Raw genomic sequence first — 24799 nt, 5'->3', positions numbered from 1 at the left:
ATAGGTGGACCAACCAAAAGTTCCCCACTAACAAAGGTTAGTGATGTTTTTAGTACAATTCAGTAACCACATGAATTTTATTCCAGCAAACACAAGGCATTTTAACCAAATTTAAAATTTCCAACAGGATGAACCAGACTTCAGTAACTTAGGGGAGAGGGGTGCACTGCTTCCTAAGAAAAACCTTTTCTTAAAGGGAGGCCTTGACTTCCTTCCTCTTCCCCATCCTGGCATGATGCTGGTGCAGGATACATTTCCAAGGTTGTGTTATATTCAGAGGCACATTAGGCTATTCGAGAGAATGGGAAGAGGTCTAATGGCTTCGTTGTTTTCTATGTTTAGAATGCACTAATGTGCAGAGTTTAACGTATGAGTTGTGGATGGCACAGGGAAGTTGGGACAGAAGGCTAGCTCTAGAGAGTTGTTGGGGTGGCTGGGTGTTAGTCTGAAATTTCACTCTCACGTTTCAGAATCTGAAGAGGAAGTTAGGGAAATTCAACAGATGAGCCAATGCCTTTTAACAGGTGGGGGGTTCAGGGGTAGGACTGGGAGAAGAGGAGCTGTCAGAAAAGCTGGAGAGCCATTCGCCCCAGAGCTCTCAGTTGCACCAGAACGCACAGTCGGAGAGAGATTTATTTGCGAACAAGCCCGATGGGCTCAGAAATTATTTATCACAGGCTAGGACAGAACAGTCTGGAGCTTTCCTTCTGCTTTGCAAGCACTTCCCTGGGACCTGCCTGGGAAGCACAGCCCTTCTTCCTGGTAAGTTACAGAAGGTCAGGCACTCAGCTAGTAGGCCAGCTAGACAGCAAAAAGTGTCTAAACTAAGTGCCAACTGTTTACTTGGGGTCTTCCAGACCCTATCATGGTTCTATTCGTCATGGTACACTCTGTTTGATTTCAATCGCACCATCTTTATATCTAGGAAGGCCAAACCGGCCCGGCTGTGTTGGGTGGGATCTCTGCAGGCCATGCAGTGAGGACTCCACCAGCTATAGACACACGCAGGAGACCCACGTTCTATTTCCACTATGCCACTTGCCACTGACCTCAGAGAAATCATTTTAAACCCTGAACCTCAGCTTCCTTATCCTGAAAATGAAGGCGATTCTACTTCCTAGGCCTTCTTGACAGGAGCCTTGGGAGAGCCAAACGGAGTAATTCCGGTGACAGCGAAGAACTGGGAGGGACCGTGACTCCAAATTACTGAAGAAAAATAAGTTAGACATGCTCGGCTGGAGTTTTAGGAATTCCACACTCCCCCCCCCCCCCATGATCAAACTGCAGTCCCATGATCAAACTGCAGTCAGGCAGCAGCCCTCCGAATTGATTCTTTCTTATGGACTGTCTCACATGCCAAACACCTATGTGCAGCACCCCTCCATCTCCGTGGGCTCCTATTGATGTCTGCCTTGCAGTGAAAGCGCTTTTTGTTGCCGCTGTTCGATACACCCCAGCACATCAACGCAGCAGCTGGGAGCAGGAGGAGGAATCCCTTCGCTTTCTCCCCTCCTTTCACTCCGAACCCTAGTCATCAGCAGCAACGCGCGTAGCCCGGCAAGTTTCCGCACGTGAATGGATTTTCCTGGCTCATCTCCAAAGACCTTGCGGTATTTCACAAAGCGGAAGAGAGGTGAACGAGCATCACCCCCTCCAGGAGGTCGTGCAGCCCCGCGGGGACGCTCCTCCCGCTCCTCCACCCGCGGTGCAGCGGCCGCCTCCCGAGCTTGCTCGCGGGGCCGTTAGCGCCAGACCCGGCGGAGAGCCAGGGGGTCCCTCCGCGCCTCCCTCTCGCAGCCCCTCTCCACCAGTAGCAGCGCTGCTGTCTTCCCACAGGAGGACTTGGGAGGACGCTGGATTCTGCAGCGCCCCCGCCCCCTCGCTTTTTCTTTCTTTCCTTGCTTTGGGATCTTGCTGCTGGATCCGGAGAGGTTCTGAGAAGACAAGAGCAAGGGACTGAGATCAGGCTTCCGCTGCGGCGCGGGAACACAGCCGGGGCCACAACCCCCAGCGTCTCCACCCGCTCCTCGCCACCCCGGCGGGAATGTGAGGAAGGAAAGCCCCCAGCGCCGCCGCCCGCCCTCGAAGGCGTCCCAGAGAGCGTCCTGGGGGCCCGCGGCTGGAGCCCTTGTCCCCGCAGCACCGCGGGACTGGAGCGGCGAGGCGCACTGGGTGCCGCTTCTCGGCTTCCACTCTTCAGAAAGAGCGCGGTGGGGATCAGCGCCTTTCCCGCACTCGGCGCAACTCCGGGACCGGCGGCGCGCGGCTGGACCGAGTCCCGCTTCCCGCCAGCTCACCCGGAGTCCGGGGCAGCCCCTGCCCGCCCGCCTGCACCCCTTGTCGCTCTAGCTTGCGCGAACCTGCTGCTCCTCCACGCCCAGGTAGTGAGCCCCGCGGCTCCAGGTCTCTGCAGCGCCCTCGGCCCCATGGACAGCGCACCCATCACCACTCCCTAAGTGCTGGCGCCGCCGCCGTCCAAGCTGCGCACTGGGGTCCCTCGGCTCGCCCCTCTCTGGGGTGTCCGAGAGGCCGGGGAGCGTGCACCATGAAGTCCGCGCTGTTCACCCGCTTCTTTATCCTCCTGCCCTGGATCCTAATTGTCATCATCATGCTCGACGTGGACACGCGCAGGCCAGTGCCCCCGCTCACCCCGCGCCCCTACTTCTCTCCCTACGCGGTGGGCCGCGGGGGTGCCCGACTCCCGCTCCGCAGGGGCGGCCCGACTCACGGGACCCAAAAGCGCAACCAGTCTCGGCCGCAGCCACAGCCGGAGCCGCAGCTGCCCACCATCTATGCCATCACGCCCACCTACAGCCGCCCAGTGCAGAAAGCGGAGCTGACCCGCCTGGCCAACACGTTCCGCCAGGTGGCGCAGCTGCACTGGATCCTGGTGGAGGACGCGGCGGCGCGCAGCGAGCTGGTGAGCCGCTTCCTGGCGCGGGCCGGGCTGCCCAGCACTCACCTGCACGTGCCCACGCCGCGGCGCTACAAGCGGCCCGGGCTGCCGCGCGCCACTGAGCAGCGCAACGCGGGCCTCGCCTGGCTGCGCCAGAGGCACCAACACCAGCGCGCGCAGCCCGGCGTGCTCTTCTTCGCTGACGACGACAACACCTATAGTCTGGAGCTCTTCCAGGAGGTAAAGGCCAGCCCGCCCCGCTGGGTGGGCGAGGGCGGGAGGGGGCCCCCGGGCCGGCCGGGCTGCAGCCACACGCCCCTTGCACTCCGGGTGCACTTTTGAGTTCTCAGTTCTCCGTGCGCGCTTTCGGGGCACCGAGTGGAGCCGCTCCTTGCTGGCACTCCGCAGCCTCCGCTGGCCGTGGGGGTGGAGGGGCTGTGTGTGAGAGGATCACTGTGGCTCAAGGGGCAGGAATCTGCCCTGGGGCTTTTCTGTGTGGAGATTGTGTCAAGAGAATAGCACAGGTGTGAGGCGCGGGAATGATTTCCAGGGGCCAGGCTCCTGACGACCTGAGGATGGAGCTTAGACCTGCAGGCGCTGGCTGCGATAGGAGATCAGGGAGGGACCTGCACCGTAGCGGGTGGCGGCGGAGGGGTCGGGGTGGTGGGGGCGGGTAGGCTAGGTGTTACTCGAGGCCTTTCAGTGCCTACAGGTGTGATTCTCAGTCTAGGACCATATAGGGAGAAAGGTGGAGATAGCCTAGAGAGAAATTTGACGATTGCGGCCCACTGGCACGGAAATGGTTGTTAGAAGAAACACTGACTTCTATGGAGGTCCTTCCTCTCTTTCCCACACCTCACAAAAGTCTTTTCTGACCCTCAAGATTACTTTTTTTTTTTTTTGCAAGAAAACCCTTTCTGGAAAATAAACTGTTCTGCCCTGTGGTTACGTCTTTTTTGCAGCCCAAGGTAAACATCTGGGCTGCCTGATCCCTTTTCACAACCTTTCTCTAAGGCCTCTTTTTGGCGAGTTAGCCAGGACACATTTGGCGGGGCCTTTTGCGTCGTTCTGGTGCAGCCAGGTCCTGAGGGCATCCGGGCTCCCTGCTGTTGAGATGGCCCATGAGTTCCCTGGGATGGCCGCGCGCGCACACCGCCCCCCGCGCCCCCCCGCCCCCGGCAGGCACAGGGTTAGAACAGGTGTTCTTCCTTGAGGCTGGTATCTTGCAGTGTGTGTGTGTGTGTGTGTGTGTAGCCTGCAAATGAGACTGAGTGGCATGGGTTTTCTCAGTTTTCTTCTCTCTACGCAATTACAGCCAAAGAAAATCTTCTTGATTGATTTGACGCCCTGTGAGACTGTTGCCTTCCTCCACCTGAAATTTCTTGACGTCCTGCTTCAGAGACTCCCCCTCAATTTCCCTTCTCCCAAGTAAACTGGACATTGGGAAAATACTATGTGTGAGTTGGACACTGAACTGCTAAAATAATCTGTGTGTCTGGTCATCAGATACCCTAACTGCTTCCCACACTTTCATCCTCATCTCTGGGTTGCTTTCTTAACCCCAGGGCAGAGCTATTCTGTACTCTTCCAGTTTAATTTTTCTGTGTGGCTTTAAAAAAATTTTCTTAAAGGTGATTGCCGCCTTCATTTCTATTCATCCTCTCTTTCATGAATAAAAGGCACAGTAATTGTTCTTCATCTTTTCTTTTCCATCCTTTCAATGTAGAGGGCTTTCTTTCCACGGTTCTCCAAATGAATAAATAAGCTTGGCATTGTATAGTATGGTCCTTACTCAACCCAAGATTAGAGATACCATCTGACGTTTTTAACTGGGCTTTTAATCCTGCTTCAGTGCTCCCCCCTCCAAAAGAAAAAAGTGGCTTGCATCTGAAGCAAAGACTGTACATTTCAATGCACCATAATTTTTAAACCGCAAGGTCTTTTTTTTTTCTTCTACAACTTGGAAGTTGCCTCGTCTGTGAAAATATGTGGTCTTGTTGAAGTAAAATAGTGCACATTACAGTTAATGAACACTGTAGGAGGCTAGATTGTGAAGGAGGAATGATTTAGTTTATCCCGAGCTTCTAGCCTCTTGGTATGAGGTGTTAGAAGAATTGGCACACACAGGCAGTGAAAGGATTCAGGACACAGCCTTCCTTTGATGCTTCCCAAACTGAAAGGAGGGTTTGTTGGTGGGGGATATTAAGCATCAGGAGAAAATTCCAGTAGGTTTTTCATTAGTCCATATGGGGGAAAACATAAAATGAGGAGAGGGTAAGGAGAAAAAAATAGTGTTGTCAGAGAGGACATTATAAAGGAAAAACGCAAAACTTTCAAGACACTAAACTTTTGTACAATTGGAAGTAATGCAATAAAATAAGAGCATATGCAACATTTTTTAATGGTGAGGTGCCACATATACAAAAAATACAACAGGTTTATTGTTTCTGTTGTCATTTTAAGCATAATAGGCATGACATACTTAGAATTTAAGTTTTCTATTTCCTGGAGGTCACTCCCAGACAGTAATTTTATGACTAGTACCTTTCTCTACCACTCCCCCACCAGCATTGTTTTTGGACAGATTAGGTCTCTGTTTGACATATATGTGTGCTGATACATTCAGTTTTCTTTATTATAACATTTTCTGTGCATGGCAAACATTATTGAATTCCATCATTAGGCTAGTGGAATTTATGAATTCTTAGTCTTGTGCATTTTCCAGAATTTGGAAATCCGTAGGTTTATTTGTGAGACAGCCTACCATACACCCGTTCTCAGATGAATGATTCCGTGTAAATTATAGTTTAGACATTGTTCTCTGGAGAAAAGGTAGGACCAGATAAAACATTGAAAATCTACAGCTCCTTGGGGGAAAGCAAAGATGCTGATTAGGAATGCTATAGGGCTGAGGCATATATCTCAGCCCTTTGTATTGTGCATGCACACCAATTAGTTTTTAAGTAATTCACAGTACTTAAGGAAAGAATACCCCAAGTCAGGTTTCATCTTTTATTCATGGTGCTTCTAATTTCCATGGTTGATGTTAAAGTGGATAAGATAAAACGAGGAAAATGAACCAGGTACAAATTAGCTCCGTAAGTATTGGCTGCAAATGAAGGAAAGCAAAGGATGAAAGGTCTCCAAATTAAATTAAAGACGCAACAGGCAATCTGTGTTCAATTATTCCTCCCTGGTAACTGGAATGGTGCTTTGTCATCTCATACAGCTAACTAATTTTCAGCCTTTCCTTTCAACTGAGCTGCACTGCCAGGAAAGAAATATTTGCATTGAATACTCTTATGTTAACAGCCAAATCCATTTGCAAATGAAGTTTAGTGTGAATCTTAGCTACAGAAATGGGGCTGTTCATTGGAGAAGGAGGTGGTGGGGTTTTTCAGGTTTCAAAAATCTGAACAGCTACTCCTCTTCTTCCTGTGGCATTGATGGGGTTTTGCACCATGGATCACAGGTAATCCTGCCTCCCTGTGCATCCTATCCATCTACCTCTCTGGAAAAGCTTATTTGCAAAGGATTCAAGCTGCTTTAATAAAAGCCACAACTACAGATAAATGTGACTTTATTTTTAGTCATGTTTTCAATAACACTATTGATCAGATTTCTGTTTTTCACCAGAAAACCTTCAAAGCTTTCTTAAATTTAAAACAGATGCTTTTCAGGTGAAGTTGGTTTCACCTCTGGAAATCAATTGAATTGAAATACTAAAAAAAAATAGCACTTTCCAAGCAAGAAAAAAAAAAACTTTAGAAATTTTGAATTTAATCTGGAAGACAGGCTGGCTCTCAGACACTTAAGGGGTTATCAAAGGAGTCAGTGACTGAGATTGCATCTAGAAGATCTTTCTGGAAAGCAATGAACTAAAGAAGCCCCTTGCTTGAATCTTTTGTTGGGTGCTATTCAGCTATTTGTGTACTAGGCAGATAAAGGAGTTTTGAGGTTTAATTCTGTCTTGCTTTTTTTCAGAAGTATTTGTGTGCTTTCCCTCTTTACCTGCTGCTTATTGGAGTCATAATCTGAAGGATATACGAGTTTACAATGTTTGGCCCTTTCCCCCCTACTTCTATATATGTTTCCTGAAAGGAAACATGAGATTTACCTTTTACCCTTGGTACATTTACTTTATTTAGGGTAATTCTTTTTAAAGTGAAGGAACCTAGAAGATTTTCTTGGGTGGAACATTAAAAGACCATTCTACCTGAAATGTGCCCCTTGTATTTTATTTCTTTCCCTCTGAAAGCTATTAAGAGTCATGCCATAGGTCTGATAAAATGTGAGAATTTTATAGAAATGCATATATGAAACTACAGCCAATTTTCTTAGGCTATAAATGTTAGGTTTTCTTTACTCTCCCTGGGTGTACAGTATTTGAATTATGGTTCGTTTTTGATAAGAGTTTTCTTTGGAGACCAGTAGTTTTCATTTGGATGTTGATATTTTAATGGACCAGAAATAACAATTTGGGCCTAAAGATGTTCTCCCTTCTGCCTTTTCCTATTGTCTTTTTCCATCATTCTTCCTCTCTCAACCTACTTTTCACTGATGATTCTGTCTCGTGAATAGACATGAAAACATGTTTGGATTATTGCTTGGTGCAATGAATGTTGTATCTTTTAAACATTTAGGCTGTTGCTGCTTCTTGGAAACCATTGTGGGTGGCTCCCTTTTTTCTGTCTACTCTGCTTGCCTCTAAATTACAAGCTGGTAAATTTTCTCTTGTGTGAACAGTAATGGAATAGTAATTGCTTTTAAGGCATGCTGCAAAAGCAAAATAGAAAAACCAAAGTCAATGGTCTTATTTATTAACTATTTCAGGTGATATTCAAGTAGTGGTAGGTTTTTTGTTGTCGTCATTGTTTTTTGCACAGAATTCAATATTGTACAGATATGCCTATTTAAATGTTTTAGACTCTGGAATATTCAGCCTGTGTAAGTTAACACATATATATTTGATTCACAGTGCTTGTGAAGCATGAAATTTAAGTTTTGCATGGAGCTCAAATTCTCCCACCAAAATACAAATAAAATTGTTATACCAGTACATAGATAGATGCATAGGTAGGTTTAGAATACATCTCCAAAGCACAGAAATAAAACTAAGATAATTTCTTGTTCATGCCTGGTAATTTTTGCATACAATTTTAAATAAATGTTAATACCCTATATCATGGATACAAGCAAAATATAGTTGACATAAATTGAGCATTTACTATAGGCAAAGAAGTACCCTTAGGGTTTTACATGTATTATTTAATCCTAACACCCTGAGGTAGGTAATAGTACTGTCTCTGTTTGTTTGCTGTTTTAATACTAATGCTAATATTTAGTTATGGACGCAGTCCCTTGGTGAGTACAGAGGACTTAAACAAATGCAACCTGACGGTAATATAGTTGTTTACCTCTGATCTATATAATCAGTATCCCCATTTTTAACAGAAGCACTAGGAAGTAACTTGAAAATGTCATGTAGCTGTTATGTGGCAGAGATAGGATTTTGAACCCAGGTGCTCTGGTTCTAGCACCTGCATTGTTGACTGTCCTGAAACTCATGTCATTTAACACGTACAGCCACATGAAAATATGTCATCATTATAATAAGTAAAGCACCTGATTAGCAGGAGCCTTGTGATATTATTACTGTCTTCTGCCATTCTTGAATTCAGGTCTTTCTTCTTGGTTATGTCAACGCTTAGCTTTCTCCTTTGACCTTTTGTTACTTTTTTCCTTTTTGTTGTTAATGTATTACATTGAAAAATAAAAATTATTTTTTTTTCACAAGAAAATGTAATTTATTAGCTTTCTTTGTTCTATGGGTTGATCTTCCTGGATATTTCTTTATTTTATTTTATTTTATTTTATTTTATTATACTTTAAGTTTTAGGGTACATGTGCACAATGTGCAGGTTAGTTATATATGTATACATGTGCCATGCTGGTGTGCTGCACCCATTAACTCATCTTTTAGCATTAGGTATATATCCTAATCCTCTCCCTCCCCCCAACCCCCACCCCACAACAGTCCCCAGAGTGTGATGTTCCCCTTCCTGTGTCCATGTGTTCTCATTGTTCAATTCCCATCTATGAGTGAGAACATGAGGTGTTTGGTTTTTGTCCTTGCAATAGTTTACTGAGAATGATGATTTCCAATTTCATCCATGTCCCTACAAAGGACATGAACTCATCATTTTTTATGGCTGCATAGTATTCCATGGTGTATATGTGCCACATTTTCTTAATCCAGTCTATCATTGTTGGACATTTGGGTTGGTTCCAAGTCTTTGCTATTGTGAATAGTGCCGCAATAAACATACATGTACATGTGTCTTTATAGCAGCATGATTTATAGTCCTTTGGGTATATACCCAGTAATGGGATGGCTGGATCAAATGATATTTCTAGTTCTAGATCCCTGAGGAATCGCCACACTGACTTCCACAATGATTGAACTAGTTTACAGTCCCACCAACAGTGTAAAAGTGTTCCTATTTCTCCACATCCTCTCCAGCACCTGTTGTTTCCTGACTTTTTAATGATTGCCATTCTAACTGGTGTGAGATGGTATCTCTTTGTGGTTTTGATTTGCATTTCTCTGATGGCCAGTGATGATGAGCATTTTTTCATGTGTCTTTTGGCTGCATAAATGTCTTCTTTTGAGAAGTGTCTATTCATGTCCTTCACCCACTTGTTGATGGGTTGGTTGTTTTTTTCTTGTAAATTTGTTTGAGTTCATTGTAGATTCTGGATATTAGCCCTTTGTCAGATGAGTAGGTTGCGAAAATTTTCTCCCATTTTGTAGGTTGCCTGTTCACTCTGATGGTAGTTTCTTTTGCTGTGCAGAAGCTCTTTAGTTTAATTAGATCCCATTTGTCAATTTTGGCTTTTGTTGCCAATGCTTTTGGTGTTTTAGACATGAAGTCCTTGCCCATGCCTATGTCCTGAATGGTAATGCCTAGGTTTTCTTCTAGGGTTTTTATGGTTTTAGGTCTAACGTTTAAGTTTCCATCTTGAATTAATTTTTGTATAAGGTGTAAGGAAGGAATCCAGTTTCAGCTTTCTACATATGGCTAGCCAGTTTTCCCAGCACCATTTATTAAATAGGGAATCCTTTCCCCATTGCTTGTTTTTCTCAGGTTTGTCAAAGATCAGATAGTTGTAGATATGCGGCGTTATTTCTGAGGGCTCTGTTCTGTTCCATTGATCTATATCTCTGTTTTGTTACCAGTACCATGCTGTTTTGGTTACTGTAGCCTTGTAGTATAGTTTGAAGTCAGGTAGCATGATGCCTCCAGCTTTGTTCTTTTGGCTTAGGATTGACTTGGCGATGCGGGCTCTTTTTTGGTTCCATCTGAACTTTAAAGTAGTTTTTTCCAATTCTGTGAAGAAAGTCATTGGTAGCTTGACGGGGATGGCATTGAATCTATAAATTACCTTGGGCAGTATGGCCATTTTCACGATATTGACTCTTCCTACCCATGAGCATGGAATGTTCTTCCATTTGTTTGTATCCTCTTTTATTTCATTGAGCAGTGGTTTGTAGTTCTCCTTGAAGAGGTCCTTCACGTCCCTTGTAAGTTGGATTCCAAGGTATTTTATTCTCTTTGAAGCAATTGTGAATGGGAGTTCACTCATGATTTGGCTCTCTGTTTGTCTGTTATTGGTGTATAAGAATGCTTGTGATTTTTGTACATTGATTTTGTATCCTGAGGCTTTGCTGAGGTTGCTTATCAGCTTAAGGAGATTTTGGGCTGAGACAGTGGGGTTTTCTAGATATACAATCATGTTATCTGCAAACAGGGACAATTTGACTTCCTCTTTTCCTAATTGAATAACCTTTATTTCCTTCTTCTGCCTAATTGCCCTGGCCAGAACTTCCAACACTATGTTGAATAGGAGTGGTGAGAGAGGGCATCCCTGTCTTGTGCCAGTTTTCAAAGGGAATGCTTCCAGTTTTTGCCCATTCAGTATGATATTGGCTGTGGGCTTGTCATAGATAGCTCTTATTATTTTGAGATACATCCCATGAATACCTAATTTATTGAGAGTTTTTAGCATGAAGGGTTGTTGAATTTTGTCAAAGGCTTTTTCTGCATCTATTGAGATAATCATGTGGTTTTTATCTTTGGTTCTGTTTATATGCTGGATTACATTTATTGATTTGCGTATATTGAACCAGCCTTGCATCCCAGGGATGAAGCCTACTTGATCATGGTGGATAAGGTTTTGATGTACTGCTGGATTCGGTTTGCTAATATTTTATTGAGGAGTTTTGCATCAATGTTCATCAAGGATATTGGTCTAAAATTCTCTTTTTTGGTTGTGTCTCTGCCCAGCTTTGGTATCAGGATGATGCTGGCCTCATAAAATGAGTTAGGGAGGATTCCCTCTTTTTCTATTGATTGGAATAGTTTCAGAAGGAATGGTACCAGTTCCTCCTTGTACCTCTGATAGAATTCGGCTGTGAATCCATCTGGTCCTGGACTCTTTTTGGTTGGTAAGCTATTGATTATTGCCACAATTTCAGAGCCTGTTATTGGTCTATTCAGAGATTCAACTTCTTCCTGGTTTAGCCTTGGGAGGGTGTATGTGTCAAGGAATTTATCCATTTCTTCTAGATTTTCTAGTTTATTTGCGTAGAGGTGTTTATAGTATTCTCTGATGGTAGTTTCTATTTCTGTGGGATCGGTGGTGATATCCCCTTTATCATTTTTAATTGTGTCTATTTGATTTTTCTCTCTTTTCTTCTTTATTAGTCTTGCTAGCGGTCTATCAATTTTGTTGATCCTTTCAAAAAACCAGCTCCTGGATTCATTAGTTTTTGAAGGGTTTTTTGTGTCTCTATTTCCTTCAGTTCTGCTCTGATTTTAGTTATTTCTTGCCTTCTGCTAGCTTTTGAATGTGTTTGCTCTTGCTTTTCTAGTTCTTTTAATTGTGATGTTAGGGTGTCAATTTTGAATCTTTCCTGCTTTCTCTTGTGGGCATTTAGTGCTATAAATTTCCCTTTACACACTGCTTTGAATGTGTCCCAGAGATTCTGGTATGTTGTGTCTTTGTTCTCGTTGGTTTCAAAGAACATCTTTATTTCTGCCTGCATTTCGTTATGTACCCAGTAGTCATTCAGGAGCAGGTTGTTCAGTTTCCATGCAGTTGTGCAGTTTTGAGTGAGTTTCTTAATCCTGAGTTCTAGTTTGATTGCACTGTGGTCTGAGAGACAGTTTGTTATAATTTCTGTTCTTTTACATTTGCTGAGGAGAGCTTTACTTCCAACTATGTGGTCAATTTTGGAATAGGTGTGGTGTGGTGCTGAAAAGAATGTATATTCTGTTGATTTGGGGTGGAGAGTTCTGTAGATGTCTATTAGGTCCACTTGGTGCAGAGCTGAGTTCAATTCGTGGGTATCCTTGTTAACTTTCTGTCTCGTTGATCTGTCTAATGTTGACAGTGGGGTGTTAAAGTCTCCCATTATTATTGTTTGGGAGTCTAAGTCTCTTTGTAGGTCACTCAGGACTTGCTTTATGAATCTGGGTGCTCCTGTATTGGGTGCATATATATTTAGGATAGTTAGCTCTTCTTGTTGAATTGATCCCTTTACCGTTATGTAACGGCCTTCTTTGTTTTTTTTGATCTTTGTTGGTTTAAAGTCTGTTTTATCAGAGACTAGGATTGCAACCCCTGCCTTTTTTTGTTTTCCATTTGCTTGGTAGATCTTCCTCCATCCTTTTATTTTGAGCCTATGTGTGTCTCTGCACGTGAGATGGGTTTCCTGAATACAGCACACTGATGGGTCTTGACTCTTTATCCCATTTGCCAGTCTGTGTCTTTTAATTGGAGCATTTAGTCCATTTACATTTAAAGTTAATATTGTTATGTGTGAATTTGATCCTGTCATTATGATGTTAGCTGGTTATTTTGTTCGTTAGTTGATGCAGTTTCTTCCTAGCCTCGATGGTCTTTACAATTTGGCATGATTTTGCAGTGGCTGGTACCGGTTGTGCCTTTCCATGTTTAGTGCTTCCTTCAGGAGCTCTTTTAGGGCAGGCCTGGTGGTGGCAAAATCTCTCAGCATTTGCTTGTCTGTAAAGTATTTTATTTCTCCTTCACTTATGAAGCTTAGTTTGGCTGGATATGAGATTCTGGGTTGAAAATTCTTTTCTTTAAGAATGTTGAATATTGGCCCCCACTCTCTTCTGGCTTGTAGAGTTTCTGCCGAGAGATCCATTTGTTAGTCTGATGGGCTTCCCTTTGTGCGTAACCTGACCTTTCTCTCTGGCTGCTCTTACCATTTTTTCCTTCCTTTCAACTTTGGTGAATCTGACAATTATGTGTCTTGGAGTTGCTCTTCTCGAGGAATATCTTTGTGGCATTCTCTGTATTTCCTCAATCTGAATGTTGGCCTGCCTTACTAGATTGGGGAAATTCTTTTGGATAATATCCTGCAGAGTGTTTTCCAACTCGGTTCCGTCCTCCCCGTCACTTTCAGGTACACCAATCAGACGTAGATTTGGTCTTTTCAAATAGTCCCATATTTCTTGGAGACTTTGTTCATTTCTTTTTATTCTTTTTTCTCTAAATTTCCCTTCTTGTTTCATTTCATTTATTTCATCTTCCATCACTGATACTCTTTCTTCCAGTTGATCGCATCAGCTCCTGAGGCTTCTGCATTCTTCACGTAGTTCTCAAGCCTTGGCTTTCAGCTCCATCAGCTCCTTTAAGCACTTCTCTGTATTGGTTATTCTAGTTATACATTCGTCTAAATTTTTTTCAAAGTTTTTAACTTCTTTGCCTTTGGCTTGAATTTCCTCCGGTAGCTCGGAGTAGTTCATCTGAAGCCTTCTTCTCTCAACTCGTCAAAGTCATTCTCCATCCAGCTTTGTTCTGTTGCTGGTGAGGAACTGCATTCCTTTGGAGGAGGAGAGGCGCTCTGCTTTTTAGAGTTTCCAGTTTTTCTGCTCTGTTTTTTTCCCATCTTTGTGGTTTTATCTACTTTTGGTCTTTGATGATGATGATGTACAGATGGGTTTCTGGTGTGGATGTCCTTTCTGTTTGTTAGTTTTCTTTCTAACAGACAGGACCCTCAGCTGCAGGTCTGTTGGAGTTTGCTAGAGATCCACTCCAGACCCTGTTTGCCTGGGTATCAGCAGCGGTGGCTGCAGGACAGCAGATTTTCGGGAACCGCAAATGCTGCTTTCTGATCGTTCCTCTGGAAGTTTTGTCTCAGAGGAGTACCTGGCCGTGTGAGGTGTCAGTCTGCCCCTACTGGGGGGTGCCTCCCAGTTAGGCTGCTCGGGGGTCAGGGGTCAGGGACCCACTTGAGGAGGCAGTCTGCCTGTTCTCAGATCTCCAGCTGCGTGCTGGGAGAACCACTGCTCTTTTCAAAGCTGTCAGACGGGGCCATTTAAGTCTGCAGAGGTTACTGCCATCTTTTTGTTTGTCTGTGCCCTGCCCTCAGAGGTGGAGCCTAAAGAGGTGGGCAGGCCTGCTTGAGCTGTGGTGGCCTCCACCCAGTTGGAGCTTCCCGGCTGCTTTGTTTACCTAAGCAAGCCTGGGCAATGGCAGGCGCCCCTCCCCCAGCCTCGCTGCCGCCTTGCAGTTTGATCTCAAACTGCTGTGCTAGCAATCAGCGAGACTCCATGGGCGTAGGACCCTCCGAGCCATGTGTGGGATATAATCTCCTGGTGTGCCGTTTTTTAAGCCCGTCGGAAAAGCGCAGTATTAGGGTGGGAGTGACCCGATTTTCCAGGTGCCGTCTATCACCCCTTTCTTTGACTAGGAAAGGGAACTCCCTGACCCCTTGCGCTTCCCGAGTGAGGCAATGCCTCGCCCTGCTTCCGCTTGCGCACGGTGTGCTGCACCCACTGTCCTGCGCCCACTGTCTGGCACTCCCTAGTGAGATGAACCCGGTACCTCAGATGGAAATGCAGAAATCATCCGTCTTCTGTGTCGCTCACGCTGGGAGCTGTAGACCGGAGCTGTTCCTATTCGGCCATCGTGGCTGCCAGCTCAAAATTATATGTTAATATATTTGTTGTGTAGACTATAATGTTTTGATATAGGGATACATTGTGGAATTACTAAAGCTAATTAATATATTCATTACCTTACAATTTTATCATTTTTTTTGTGTGTGGTGAAAACATTTAAAATCTGCTCAGCAGTTTGCAGGTGTACAATACATTATTAATAACTATAGTCACCAATTTGTGGTGCAGTTGATCTTCGAAATGTATTCTTTCTAACTGAAATTTTGTATCCTTTGACCAAACATTTCCCCAATTCCTACGCCTACCTTTTTTCCCCTGATAATATTTGGTCTTGTGAAAATTTTATCTCATCTCTCGCTATCTCTGATTTATAGACCATTTGATATTTATTTTTACAAGCTAGATAAAAACTGCCAAGTTAGTATATAAACTGTAGTCTTTTATTTTTTAAACTATGTATTCTTGTGAATAAGAATTGATAACTTCTATAGATATTAAAATTAAGTTTTTCCTCATTTGCTATGTATACATCAACAACTCTGTCTCCTAGGTGTGTATCGTGTCAGGGCAGGCAGAAGTGAACGGAAGAATAATTTTCAGGGTAGAATGGGAGAAAATACAGAAGAATTATGTGAAGCTGGCTCAGGGGTTTATTATTGAAACAGAGGAGAGGAGCTGGGGGCCTGAGCCAATTTGCGCTGAAGCTAATGTGGCTGAGGTGGCTCCTTCTGGGAACAGAGATGTGCTTGGAGGAGCCTTGGTTCTCCTCACCAATGTACCCCTTATGTTGGCTGCTGCAGGCAGCACTACCAGGTTCATTTGACTGCTCACTTGTTGGTAGAAGGTTTGTTAATTTTCTTGTCCGATTTCTTCTGAGATTAGGAATTTCCTTGGATTAAAAACAAAATAAATCATTGGTTGAGTCTTTTTGCAGGTTAAAAAAAATAAGAAAACTTGGAGGTGGATTTGCTGAGGAGGACAGCCATGTTCTCTACCAGAAGTCAGATTGGTTCTTTTTCCTAAAACAACTAAAAACGCAGTAGTTTGTTTACTTTTTAGAATCCGTCTCCTCCACCTGTGGAAAGAGAACTTTAAACGCTATTTATGTTACATGCTGAATCTAAAACTGTTGTTCTTTCAGCTTGAACTGCAGATACTCCTAAATTGTACCTGCATCTCTAGTGAAAGCTGAGTGTGCTAAATGCTGACCATTCTCCATTAACTGAGATTTCAGTTATCTAAGAGAATTGCATCTTAGCAATACTACTGTATTACTCTGTAAGATTCCTTCTACCTACCTGAGCTCAAACTTCATCCTATTCAGAAGATGTTTTAATATAACAAGTCAGTAGGCCTTCTCTACCACTCAATATTAATTGAGCACCTACTGTGTACAAGGCACTGTGCTTAATTACGTCAGGGAGTATTTCAGCTCCCTGAAACAGAGAGCATCTCAGCCCTTGCAGATTGATTCTCTGGACTAAATATGCATGGTACCTTCAGTGCCTGTTGAGAGAAATGAATGTGTCTGGGAGTGTAAAGCAGAGGTCCCTAATGGAGTTGTTGATTGTAGGAGTAATTGCAGAGGAAGTGACATTTGAGCTGAGAAGTAAAGAACAACAGGGCCTAGTGGGTGATGGGACAGGGATGAAGGAGCCCTCCAGAGAGAGAAAGCTATATTTGTGAACCTGAATACTCAGAGACCTGAAGGATGTTCTTGATGGCAAGAGGCTGGGTGGTGAGAAGATGAGGTGGACAAATAGACAGCCACTTTTCCATCTTCTGCATGTCAAAGTGCTGTTCTCATCTTTGAGAGAAGCTGTCCTGTAAAGAACTCTTCAGGTTCTGTGTATTTGGAAGTGGCATCTAAATCATGCCCATTGGAATTTTCTTCCTGGATACTATCATGTCTTTATGTAAACTTGTGAATTTAAAAGTATACATAGCAGTGTCGGAGCATGCTTTCCTTTTTATTTTTTTGCATCTGGTTTTCAGAATGCCCATTAGGCAAATTTTTGACCTTTAACTTTTTCAATAGGCCTTGGATAAGGTGGGTGGTAAATTGATAGGAAAACTATAGATAAGTATTTGTCCATCTAGTTGTACCAAAGAAGTGGTAATATAGAGTTTTGTGGATCCTTTAGAGCACCTGATATCACATTAAATAATATGATACCTGAATATGTATTTCAGTTGTTTCTCCCACTAGAATACCAGGGTAGGAATTTTCTTTTGTTTACTGTTGTATCTGTAGTGTCCAGAGCAGTGCCTAGCATGCGGTGAATGCTCATTAACTATTTTTTGAATGAATGAATTATAAGACACTTGGAAGCTGAGGGAATTTATTATAAACAGAGTTTAATCCCTGAAAGGAGTCCTGCACAGAGATTGTCAATCAAATCATAGTTTTGAAGTCTGTGTTGTATGTCTAAGATTGTATTGAGCCCTTTAAATAGAAACTGCAAGATAAATGTGGTCCCTACTCTGATTCTAAGAGCTTTTATACTAAAAGGAAAGAGAATGTCATATTTATGTATATAGCAAGGCATTACCATCAACAGCCATCAAAAGGGGAGGTTTGTCAACGTGGTCGTGAGTCAGTTGAGTATTTGGCCTCTTCACACGTGTGAGAGGCTGGAGGCTGGTGGGGAGCTCACATAGGCGTAACAGCCCATGTTCAAATCCAGCTTCACTGCTTAGTGTTTGCATTACATTGGCAAGGGTTGACTGCCTCGAGTGATTGTTTTAAGTGCTCTAGGCAAGTAATAAATATTAGTTCTTTTTGCCTTGTTCTTTCCACTATGGGTGACTGCCCTAATTGAGGGTATACCAGATAACTGCACTGTCTTGGTTTGTTAAGTGCCTCTAAATGCTCTTCTCCTGACATCTGGACTATGTTTCTAGAGGCCTGGGGGGAGGAGGAGGTAAAGGCACTTGACTTTCCCAAATTAGTCTGTACCCAAGTGGAACTGCATAAACTGGGTACCTTAATTACACCATTGGGTATTACGAGGGTGATTAGAGGGACAAGAGTTAAATAGGGCTTGTCTACAAAGAGTCCTGGGAGGAAGTGAGATGTGAGAGAACTAAAAGCATCTAAAGGAAATTTTAGATGGAGAGGAGGTGAAGGGTGTTCTCCTGTGGGTTCTGACTTCTGATGCTAACTCCTAACGGTGAAAGCTAGGAAGTTGACTTACATGTAGCTCAGAGCAGAATGCTAACCTGGCTCACTGCAACTTCCACCTCCCGGATTCAAGCGATTCCCCTGCTTCAGCCTCCTGAGTAGCTGGGATTACAGGTGCAAGCCATCATGCCTGGCTAATTTTTGTACTTTTAGTAAAGGTGGGGTTTCAACATGTTGGCCAGGTTGGTCTCAAACTCCTGACCTCAGGTGATGCACCCACCTCGGTCTCCCAAAGTGCTGGGATTACAGGTGTGAGCCACCGTGCCTGGCCCTAGGTGTGGTTTTTAATTACTATGTAATCCCAGGGCCCAGTGTGGACCTAGGACATAGTTACTACATGATACAGTGATTATCGTTGGCACAAATGAATGAATCAAAGAGATAGTATGTTACAAAGGAGAGGGCACGAAATAGATTTTTTTTTTAAGCACATGATTAGAAGCAGTAGTTTAAGGTCATTTCCTGGGGTGGGAAGGTTAGGAGTATTCTTCTGACCAGCACCTGTTGGAGGAGGTGGAAAGGATCCCAGATGCCAGCCTTCTCTGTGTCCATCCTTCTCTCAGTCTTGCCTGGGGACACTGAGCCCCTTGCTGGGCTTTAAGTGCCTGATACTTTTTGGGAAGCCCCATAAACTAGCTTCTCTTTTTGCAAACATTGCTTAAGTTTTCATTAATAAAAACATTCTAAAGCTTATTTAGTCCAGAATGAGGAAAATGTAGGAGAGAGAGAGGGTGTGGGTGTGTGTGTTTGTGTGGGGGGGGTGTCTGTGTGTGGTTTTACCTACCTATGGGGTTGCCTCCTCCTTACCTGTGAATGCAGTGGCTGCTTTCCTTGTTCCTTCTCCACAGACCCTGTACCCTCCATTTCAGTTTCTGGCAAGAATTGTGGCCAGACCCAGGGATCTGATGCAGTGGTCCCCAACATTTTCTGGTCACATAATTTCTAAAAGAATTTTGTAACATTAACCCTCTGGGATATTTTTTAATTGACATGTACATTTTATTTTTTTTATTATTTTATTAGTAGTATACTTTAAGTTTTAGGGTACATGTGCACAATGTGCAGGTTAGTTACATATGTATACATGTGCCATGCTGGTGTGCTGCACCCATTAACTCGTCTTTTAGCATTAGGTATATCTCCTAATGCTATCCCTCCCCCCCCCCCCCACCCCACAACAGTCCCCAGAGTGTGATGTTCCCCTTCCTGTGTCCATGTGTTCTCATTGTTCAATTCCCACCTATGAGTGAGAACATGCGGTGTTTGGTTTTTTGTCCTTGCAATAGTTTACTGAGAATGATGATTTCCAATTTCATCCATGTCCCTGCAAAGGACATGAACTGATCATTTTTTATGGCTGCATAGTATTCCATGGTGTATATGTGCCACATTTTCTTAATCCAGTCTATCATTGTTGGACATTTGGGTTGGTTCCAAGTCTTTGCTATTGTGAATAGTGCCGCAATAAACATACATGTACATGTGTCTTTATAGCAGCATGATTTATAGTCCTTTGGGTATATACCCAGTAATGGGATGGCTGGGTCAAATGGTATTTCTAGTTCTAGATCCCTGAGGAATCGCCACACTGACTTCCACAATGGTTGAACTAGTTTACAGCCCCACCAACAGTGTAAAAGCGTTCCTATTTCTCCACATCCTCTCCAGCACCTGTTGTTTCCTGAATTTTTAATGATTGCCATACTAACTGGTGTGAGATGGTATCTCTTTGTGGTTTTGATTTGCATTTCTCTGATGGCCAGTGATGATGAGCATTTTTTCATGTGTCTTTTGGCTGCATAAATGTCTTCTTTTGAGAAGTGTCTATTCATGTCCTTCACCCACTTGTTGATGGGGTTGGTTGTTTTTTTCTTGTAAATTTGTTTGAGTTCATTGTAGATTCTGGATATTAGCCCTTTGTCAGATGAGTAGGTTGCGAAAATTTTCTCCCATTTTGTAGGTTGCCTGTTCACTCTGATGGTAGTTTCTTTTGCTGTGCAGAAGCTCTTTAGTTTAATTAGATCCCATTTGTCAATTTTGGCTTTTGTTGCCAATGCTTTTGGTGTTTTAGACATGAAGTCCTTGCCCATGCCTATGTCCTGAATGGTAATGCCTAGGTTTTCTTCTAGGGTTTTTATGGTTTTAGGTCTAACGTTTAAGTTTCCATCTTGAATTAATTTTTGTATAAGGTGTAAGGAAGGGATCCAGTTTCAGCTTTCTACATATGGCTAGCCAGTTTTCCCAGCACCATTTATTAAATAGGGAATCCTTCCCTCATTGCTTGTTTTTCTCAGGTTTGTCGAAGATCAGATAGTTGTAGACATGCGGCGTTATTTCTGAGGGCTCTGTTCTGTTCCATTGATCTATATCTCTGTTTTGGTACCAGCACCATGCTGTTTTGGTTACTGTAGCCTTGTAGTATAGTTTGAAGTCAGGTAGCGTGATGCCTCCAGCTTTGTTCTTTTGGCTTAGGATTGACTTGACGATGTGGGCTCTTTTATGGTTCCATCTGAACTTTAAAGTAGTTTTTTTTTCCAATTCTGTGAAGAATGTCATTGGTAGCTTGACGGGGATGGCATTGAATCTATAAATTACCTTGGGCAGTATGGCCATTTTCACAATATTGATTCTTCCTACCCATGAGCATGGAATGTTCTTCCATTTGTTTGTATCCTCTTTTATTTCATTGAGCAGTGGTTTGTAGTTCTCCTTGAAGAGGTCCTTCACATCCCTTGTAAGTTGGATTCTGAGGTATTTTATTCTCTTTGAAGCAATTGTGAATGGGAGTTCACTCATGATTTGGCTCTCTGTTTGTCTGTTATTGGTGTATAAGAATGCTTGTGATTTTTGTACATTGATTTTGTATCCTGAGACTCTGCTGAAGTTGCTTATCAGCTTAAGGAGATTTTGGGCTGAGACAATGGGGTTTTCTAGATATACAATCATGTCATCTGCAAACAGGGACAATTTGACTTCCTCTTTTCCTAATTGAATAACCTTTATTTCCTTCTTCTGCCTAATTGCCCTGGCCAGAACTTCCAACACTATGTTGAATAGGAGTGGTGAGAGAGGGCATCCCTGTCTTGTGCCAGTTTTCAAAGGGAATGCTTCCAGTTTTTGCCCATTCAGTATGATATTGGCTGTGGGCTTGTCATAGATAGCTCTTATTATTTTGAGATACGTCCCACCAATACCTAATTTATTGAGAGTTTTTAGCATGAAGGGTTGTTGAATTTTGTCAAAGGCCTTTTCTGCATCTATTGAGATAGTCATGTGGTTTTTGTCTTTGGTCCTGTTTATATGCTGGATTACATTTATTGATTTGCGTATATTGAACCAGCCTTGCATCCCAGGGATGAAGCCCACTTGATCATGGTGGATAAGCTTTTTGATGTGCTGCTGGATTTGGTTTGCCAGTATTTTATTGAGGAGTTTTGCATCAATGTTCATCAAGGATATTGGTCTAAAATTTTCTTTTTTGGCTGTGTCTCTGCCCGGCTTTGGTATCAGAATGATGCTGGCCTCATAAAATGAGTTAGGGAGGATTCCCTCTTTTTCTATTGATTGGAATAGTTTCAGAAGGAATGGTGCCAGTTCCTCCTTGTACCTCTGATAGAATTTGGCTGTGAATCCATCTGGTCCTGGCCTCTTTTTGGTTGGTAAGCTATTGATTATTGCCACAATTTCAGAGCCTGTTATTGGTCTATTCAGAGATTCAACTTCTTCCTGGTTTAGTCTTGGGAGGGTGTATGTGTCAAGGAATTTATCCATTTCTTCTAGATTTTCTAGTTTATTTGCGTAGAGGTGTTTATAGTATTCTCTGATGGTAGTTTGTATTTCTGTGGGATCAGTGGTGATATCTTCTTTATCGTTTTTTATTGCGTCTATTTGATTCTTCTCTCTTTTTTTCTTCATTAGTCTTGCTAGTGGTCTATCAATTTTGTTGATCCTTTCAAAAAACCAGCTCCCGGATTCATTAATTTTTTGAAGGGTTTTTTGTGTCTCTATTTCCTTCAGTTCTGCTCTGATTTTAGTTATTTCTTGCCTTCTGCTAGCTTTTGAATGTGTTTGCTCTTGCTTTTCTAGTTCTTTTAATTGTGATGTTAGGGTGTCAATTTTGGATATTTCCTGCTTTCTCTTGTGGGCATTTAGTGCTATAAATTTCCCTCTACACACGGCTTTGAATGTGTCCCAGAGATTCTGGTATGTTGTGTCTTTGTTCTCGTTGGTTTCAAAGAACATCTTTATTTCTGCCTGCATTTCGTTATGTACCCAGTAGTCATTCAGGAGCAGGTTGTTCAGTTTCCATGTAGCTGAGCGGTTTTGAGTGAGTTTCTTAATCCTGAGTTCTAGTTTGATTGCACTGTGGTCTGAGAGACAGTTTGTTATAATTTCTGTTCTTTTACATTTGCTGAGGAGAGCTTTACTTCCAACTATGTGGTCAATTTTGGAATAGGTGTGGTGTGGTGCTGAAAAAAATGTATATTCTGTTGATTTGGGGTGGAGAGTTCTGTAGATGTCTATTAGGTCTGCTTGGTGCAGAGCTGAGTTTAATTCCTGGGTATCCTTGTTAAGTTTCTGTCTTGTTGATCTGTCTAATGTTGACAGTGGGGTGTTAAAGTCTCCCATTATTATTGTTTGGGAGTCTAAGTCTCTTTGTAGGTCACTCAGGACTTGCTTTATGGATCTGGGTGCTCCTGTATTGGGTGCATATATATATTTAGGATAGTTAGCTCTTCTTGTTGAATTGATCCCTTTACCGTTATGTAATGGCCTTCTTTGTCTCTTTTGATCTTTGTTGGTTTAAAGTCTGTTTTATCAGAGACTAGGATTGCAACCCCTGCCTTTTTTTGTTTTCCATTTGCTTGGTAGATCTTCCTCCATCCTTTTATTTTGAGCCTATGTGTGTCTCTGCATGTGAGATGGGTTTCCTGAATATAGCACACTGATGGGTCTTGACTCTTTATCCCATTTGCCAGTCTGTGTCTTTTAATTGGAGCATTTAGTCCATTTACATTTAAAGTTAATATTGTTATGTGTGAATTTGATCCTGTCATTATGATGTTAGCTGGTTACTTTGCTCGTTAGTTGATGCAGTTTATTCCTAGCCTCGATGGTCTTTACAATTTGGCATGATTTTGCAGTGGCTGGTACCGGTTGTGCCTTTCCATGTTTAGTGCTTCCTTCAGGAGCTCTTGTAAGGCAGGCCTGGTGGTGACAAAATCTCTCAGCATTTGCTTGTCTGTAAAGTTTTTTATTTCTCCTTCACTTACATTTTAAAAATCATTTTAAACTGTTTCAAAGCCTGTGATTTCCAGTGTATTATAAATGTTGACATTTGTAATGAAACTTAAATATATCCAGTAGATCTATAAATATTGTTAACAGTTTGATACCCACCACCATTCATTTAATAAACATACTTTTCAGTGACATTTGGATGGAGATATATATATATATATATATATATACATATATATATTTTTAAGTGAGACAGGGTCTCTCTCTGTTGCCCGGACTGGAGTGTAGTGGTGCGATCACAGCTTACTGCAGCCTCCACCTCCCTGGGTCAAGCAATTCTCCTGCCTCAGCCTCCTGAGTAGCTGGGACTACAGGCACATGCCACCATGCCTGGCTAATTTTTATTTTTATTTTTTTTGGTAGAGACAGGGTCCTCCTATGTTTCCCTGGCTGGTCTCAAGCTCCTGGCTTCAAGCATTCCTACTGCCTCATCTTTCCAAAGTACTGGTGTTACTGGTGTGAGCCACTACACCTGGCCACATTTGGATATTTTATATTGCTCTTTTTTTTTCTATCTTCATTCCTCCTCAGAATTTTATCTTAGCATAATATTTTGAGGTTCAAAGTCATCTCCCTATCACACATATCTACAATGACAAAAAGAATATAGATAGAATTTAAAGTTTTAAAATCCTGTGGCTATCAGCCTCTGTCTTAGAAAAGCTTCAGGATTGACTTACCATTACAATTAGTATTGGTAAACAATTAATCAAAACAACAATAAATGTTACAGGGTTGGGTAATTAACTATTAAACATAAAAGCTACATTTATTAGAAATCAATTTCTTAGTGACATGGATGGAGCATTTTGTTGTTGATTATATATTCTGTATTGACAAATATTACAGATTGCTAGAGATAGAAGTTAGTATAAATTTCATTCCTATTAGGTCAACTTTTTTTTACGTAAAGAAGTAATTAAGGTGGGAATCATTTTCTTACAGCAGTGTTTCTCAGTTTTTTGAACTCTCAAGCTTTAAGCCAAAAATTACATGGTGATCTGACAGCAAAAACTATTTTAATGATTTGTTAATGATATTAGGTCACCTCCAGTTTTGTTGAATGCAAATAGTTAGAAACCTCTGGTTGCCCCAAAGGATTTATTACCCATTCATTAGAGACATTGGCTTTCTTAATAAAGATAGCAATATTTCTGATTACCTTTGTTTGGTGCCCTGGAGGTTTTATTAGGTGGGACAGTGCATTTAATAACGATACAGGATGGGTGAGCCGTCAGGCCCTTTGTGAAGTGGGAGAAGGGTGATGTGAAGTGGGGTGGGGCTGGGGTGGGGGGCGGAGCAAGAGAGAAGCATGGAGAACCTGCCCCTATCCAAGTGGATCAGTTTTAGGAAAGCTTATGCCGTATGTAGGGATGCCAAGGGTCTGGGAATTTATTCCCTAACTTAAAGCTATCTGCATTC

The 24799-nt window shown here is 42.7% G+C and overlaps 1 protein-coding gene across 2 annotated transcripts in view; it reads left to right on the top strand.

Moving 5' to 3' along the window:
* The first annotated feature begins 1339 nt into the window (after positions 1 to 1339).
* Positions 1340 to 24799, top strand: part of B3GAT2 (beta-1,3-glucuronyltransferase 2) — a 95739-nt gene continuing 72279 nt past the window's right edge. Inside the window, exon 1 of one of the 2 annotated variants that reach the window (XM_019029831.4) lies at positions 1340 to 3136. In XM_019029831.4, the coding sequence (XP_018885376.1) occupies positions 2546 to 3136 (591 nt within the window). In that variant the 5' untranslated portion in view covers positions 1340 to 2545. The remainder of the gene's footprint in view (positions 3137 to 24799) is intronic. The other variant, XM_019029830.4, reaches the window with a different exon arrangement.

This window comes from Gorilla gorilla, chromosome 5 (genome assembly GCF_029281585.2).
Source record: "Gorilla gorilla gorilla isolate KB3781 chromosome 5, NHGRI_mGorGor1-v2.1_pri, whole genome shotgun sequence".
NCBI classification, from domain to species: Eukaryota; Metazoa; Chordata; class Mammalia; order Primates; family Hominidae; genus Gorilla; species Gorilla gorilla.
This window is presented reverse-complemented; position numbering and strand designations above follow the sequence as displayed.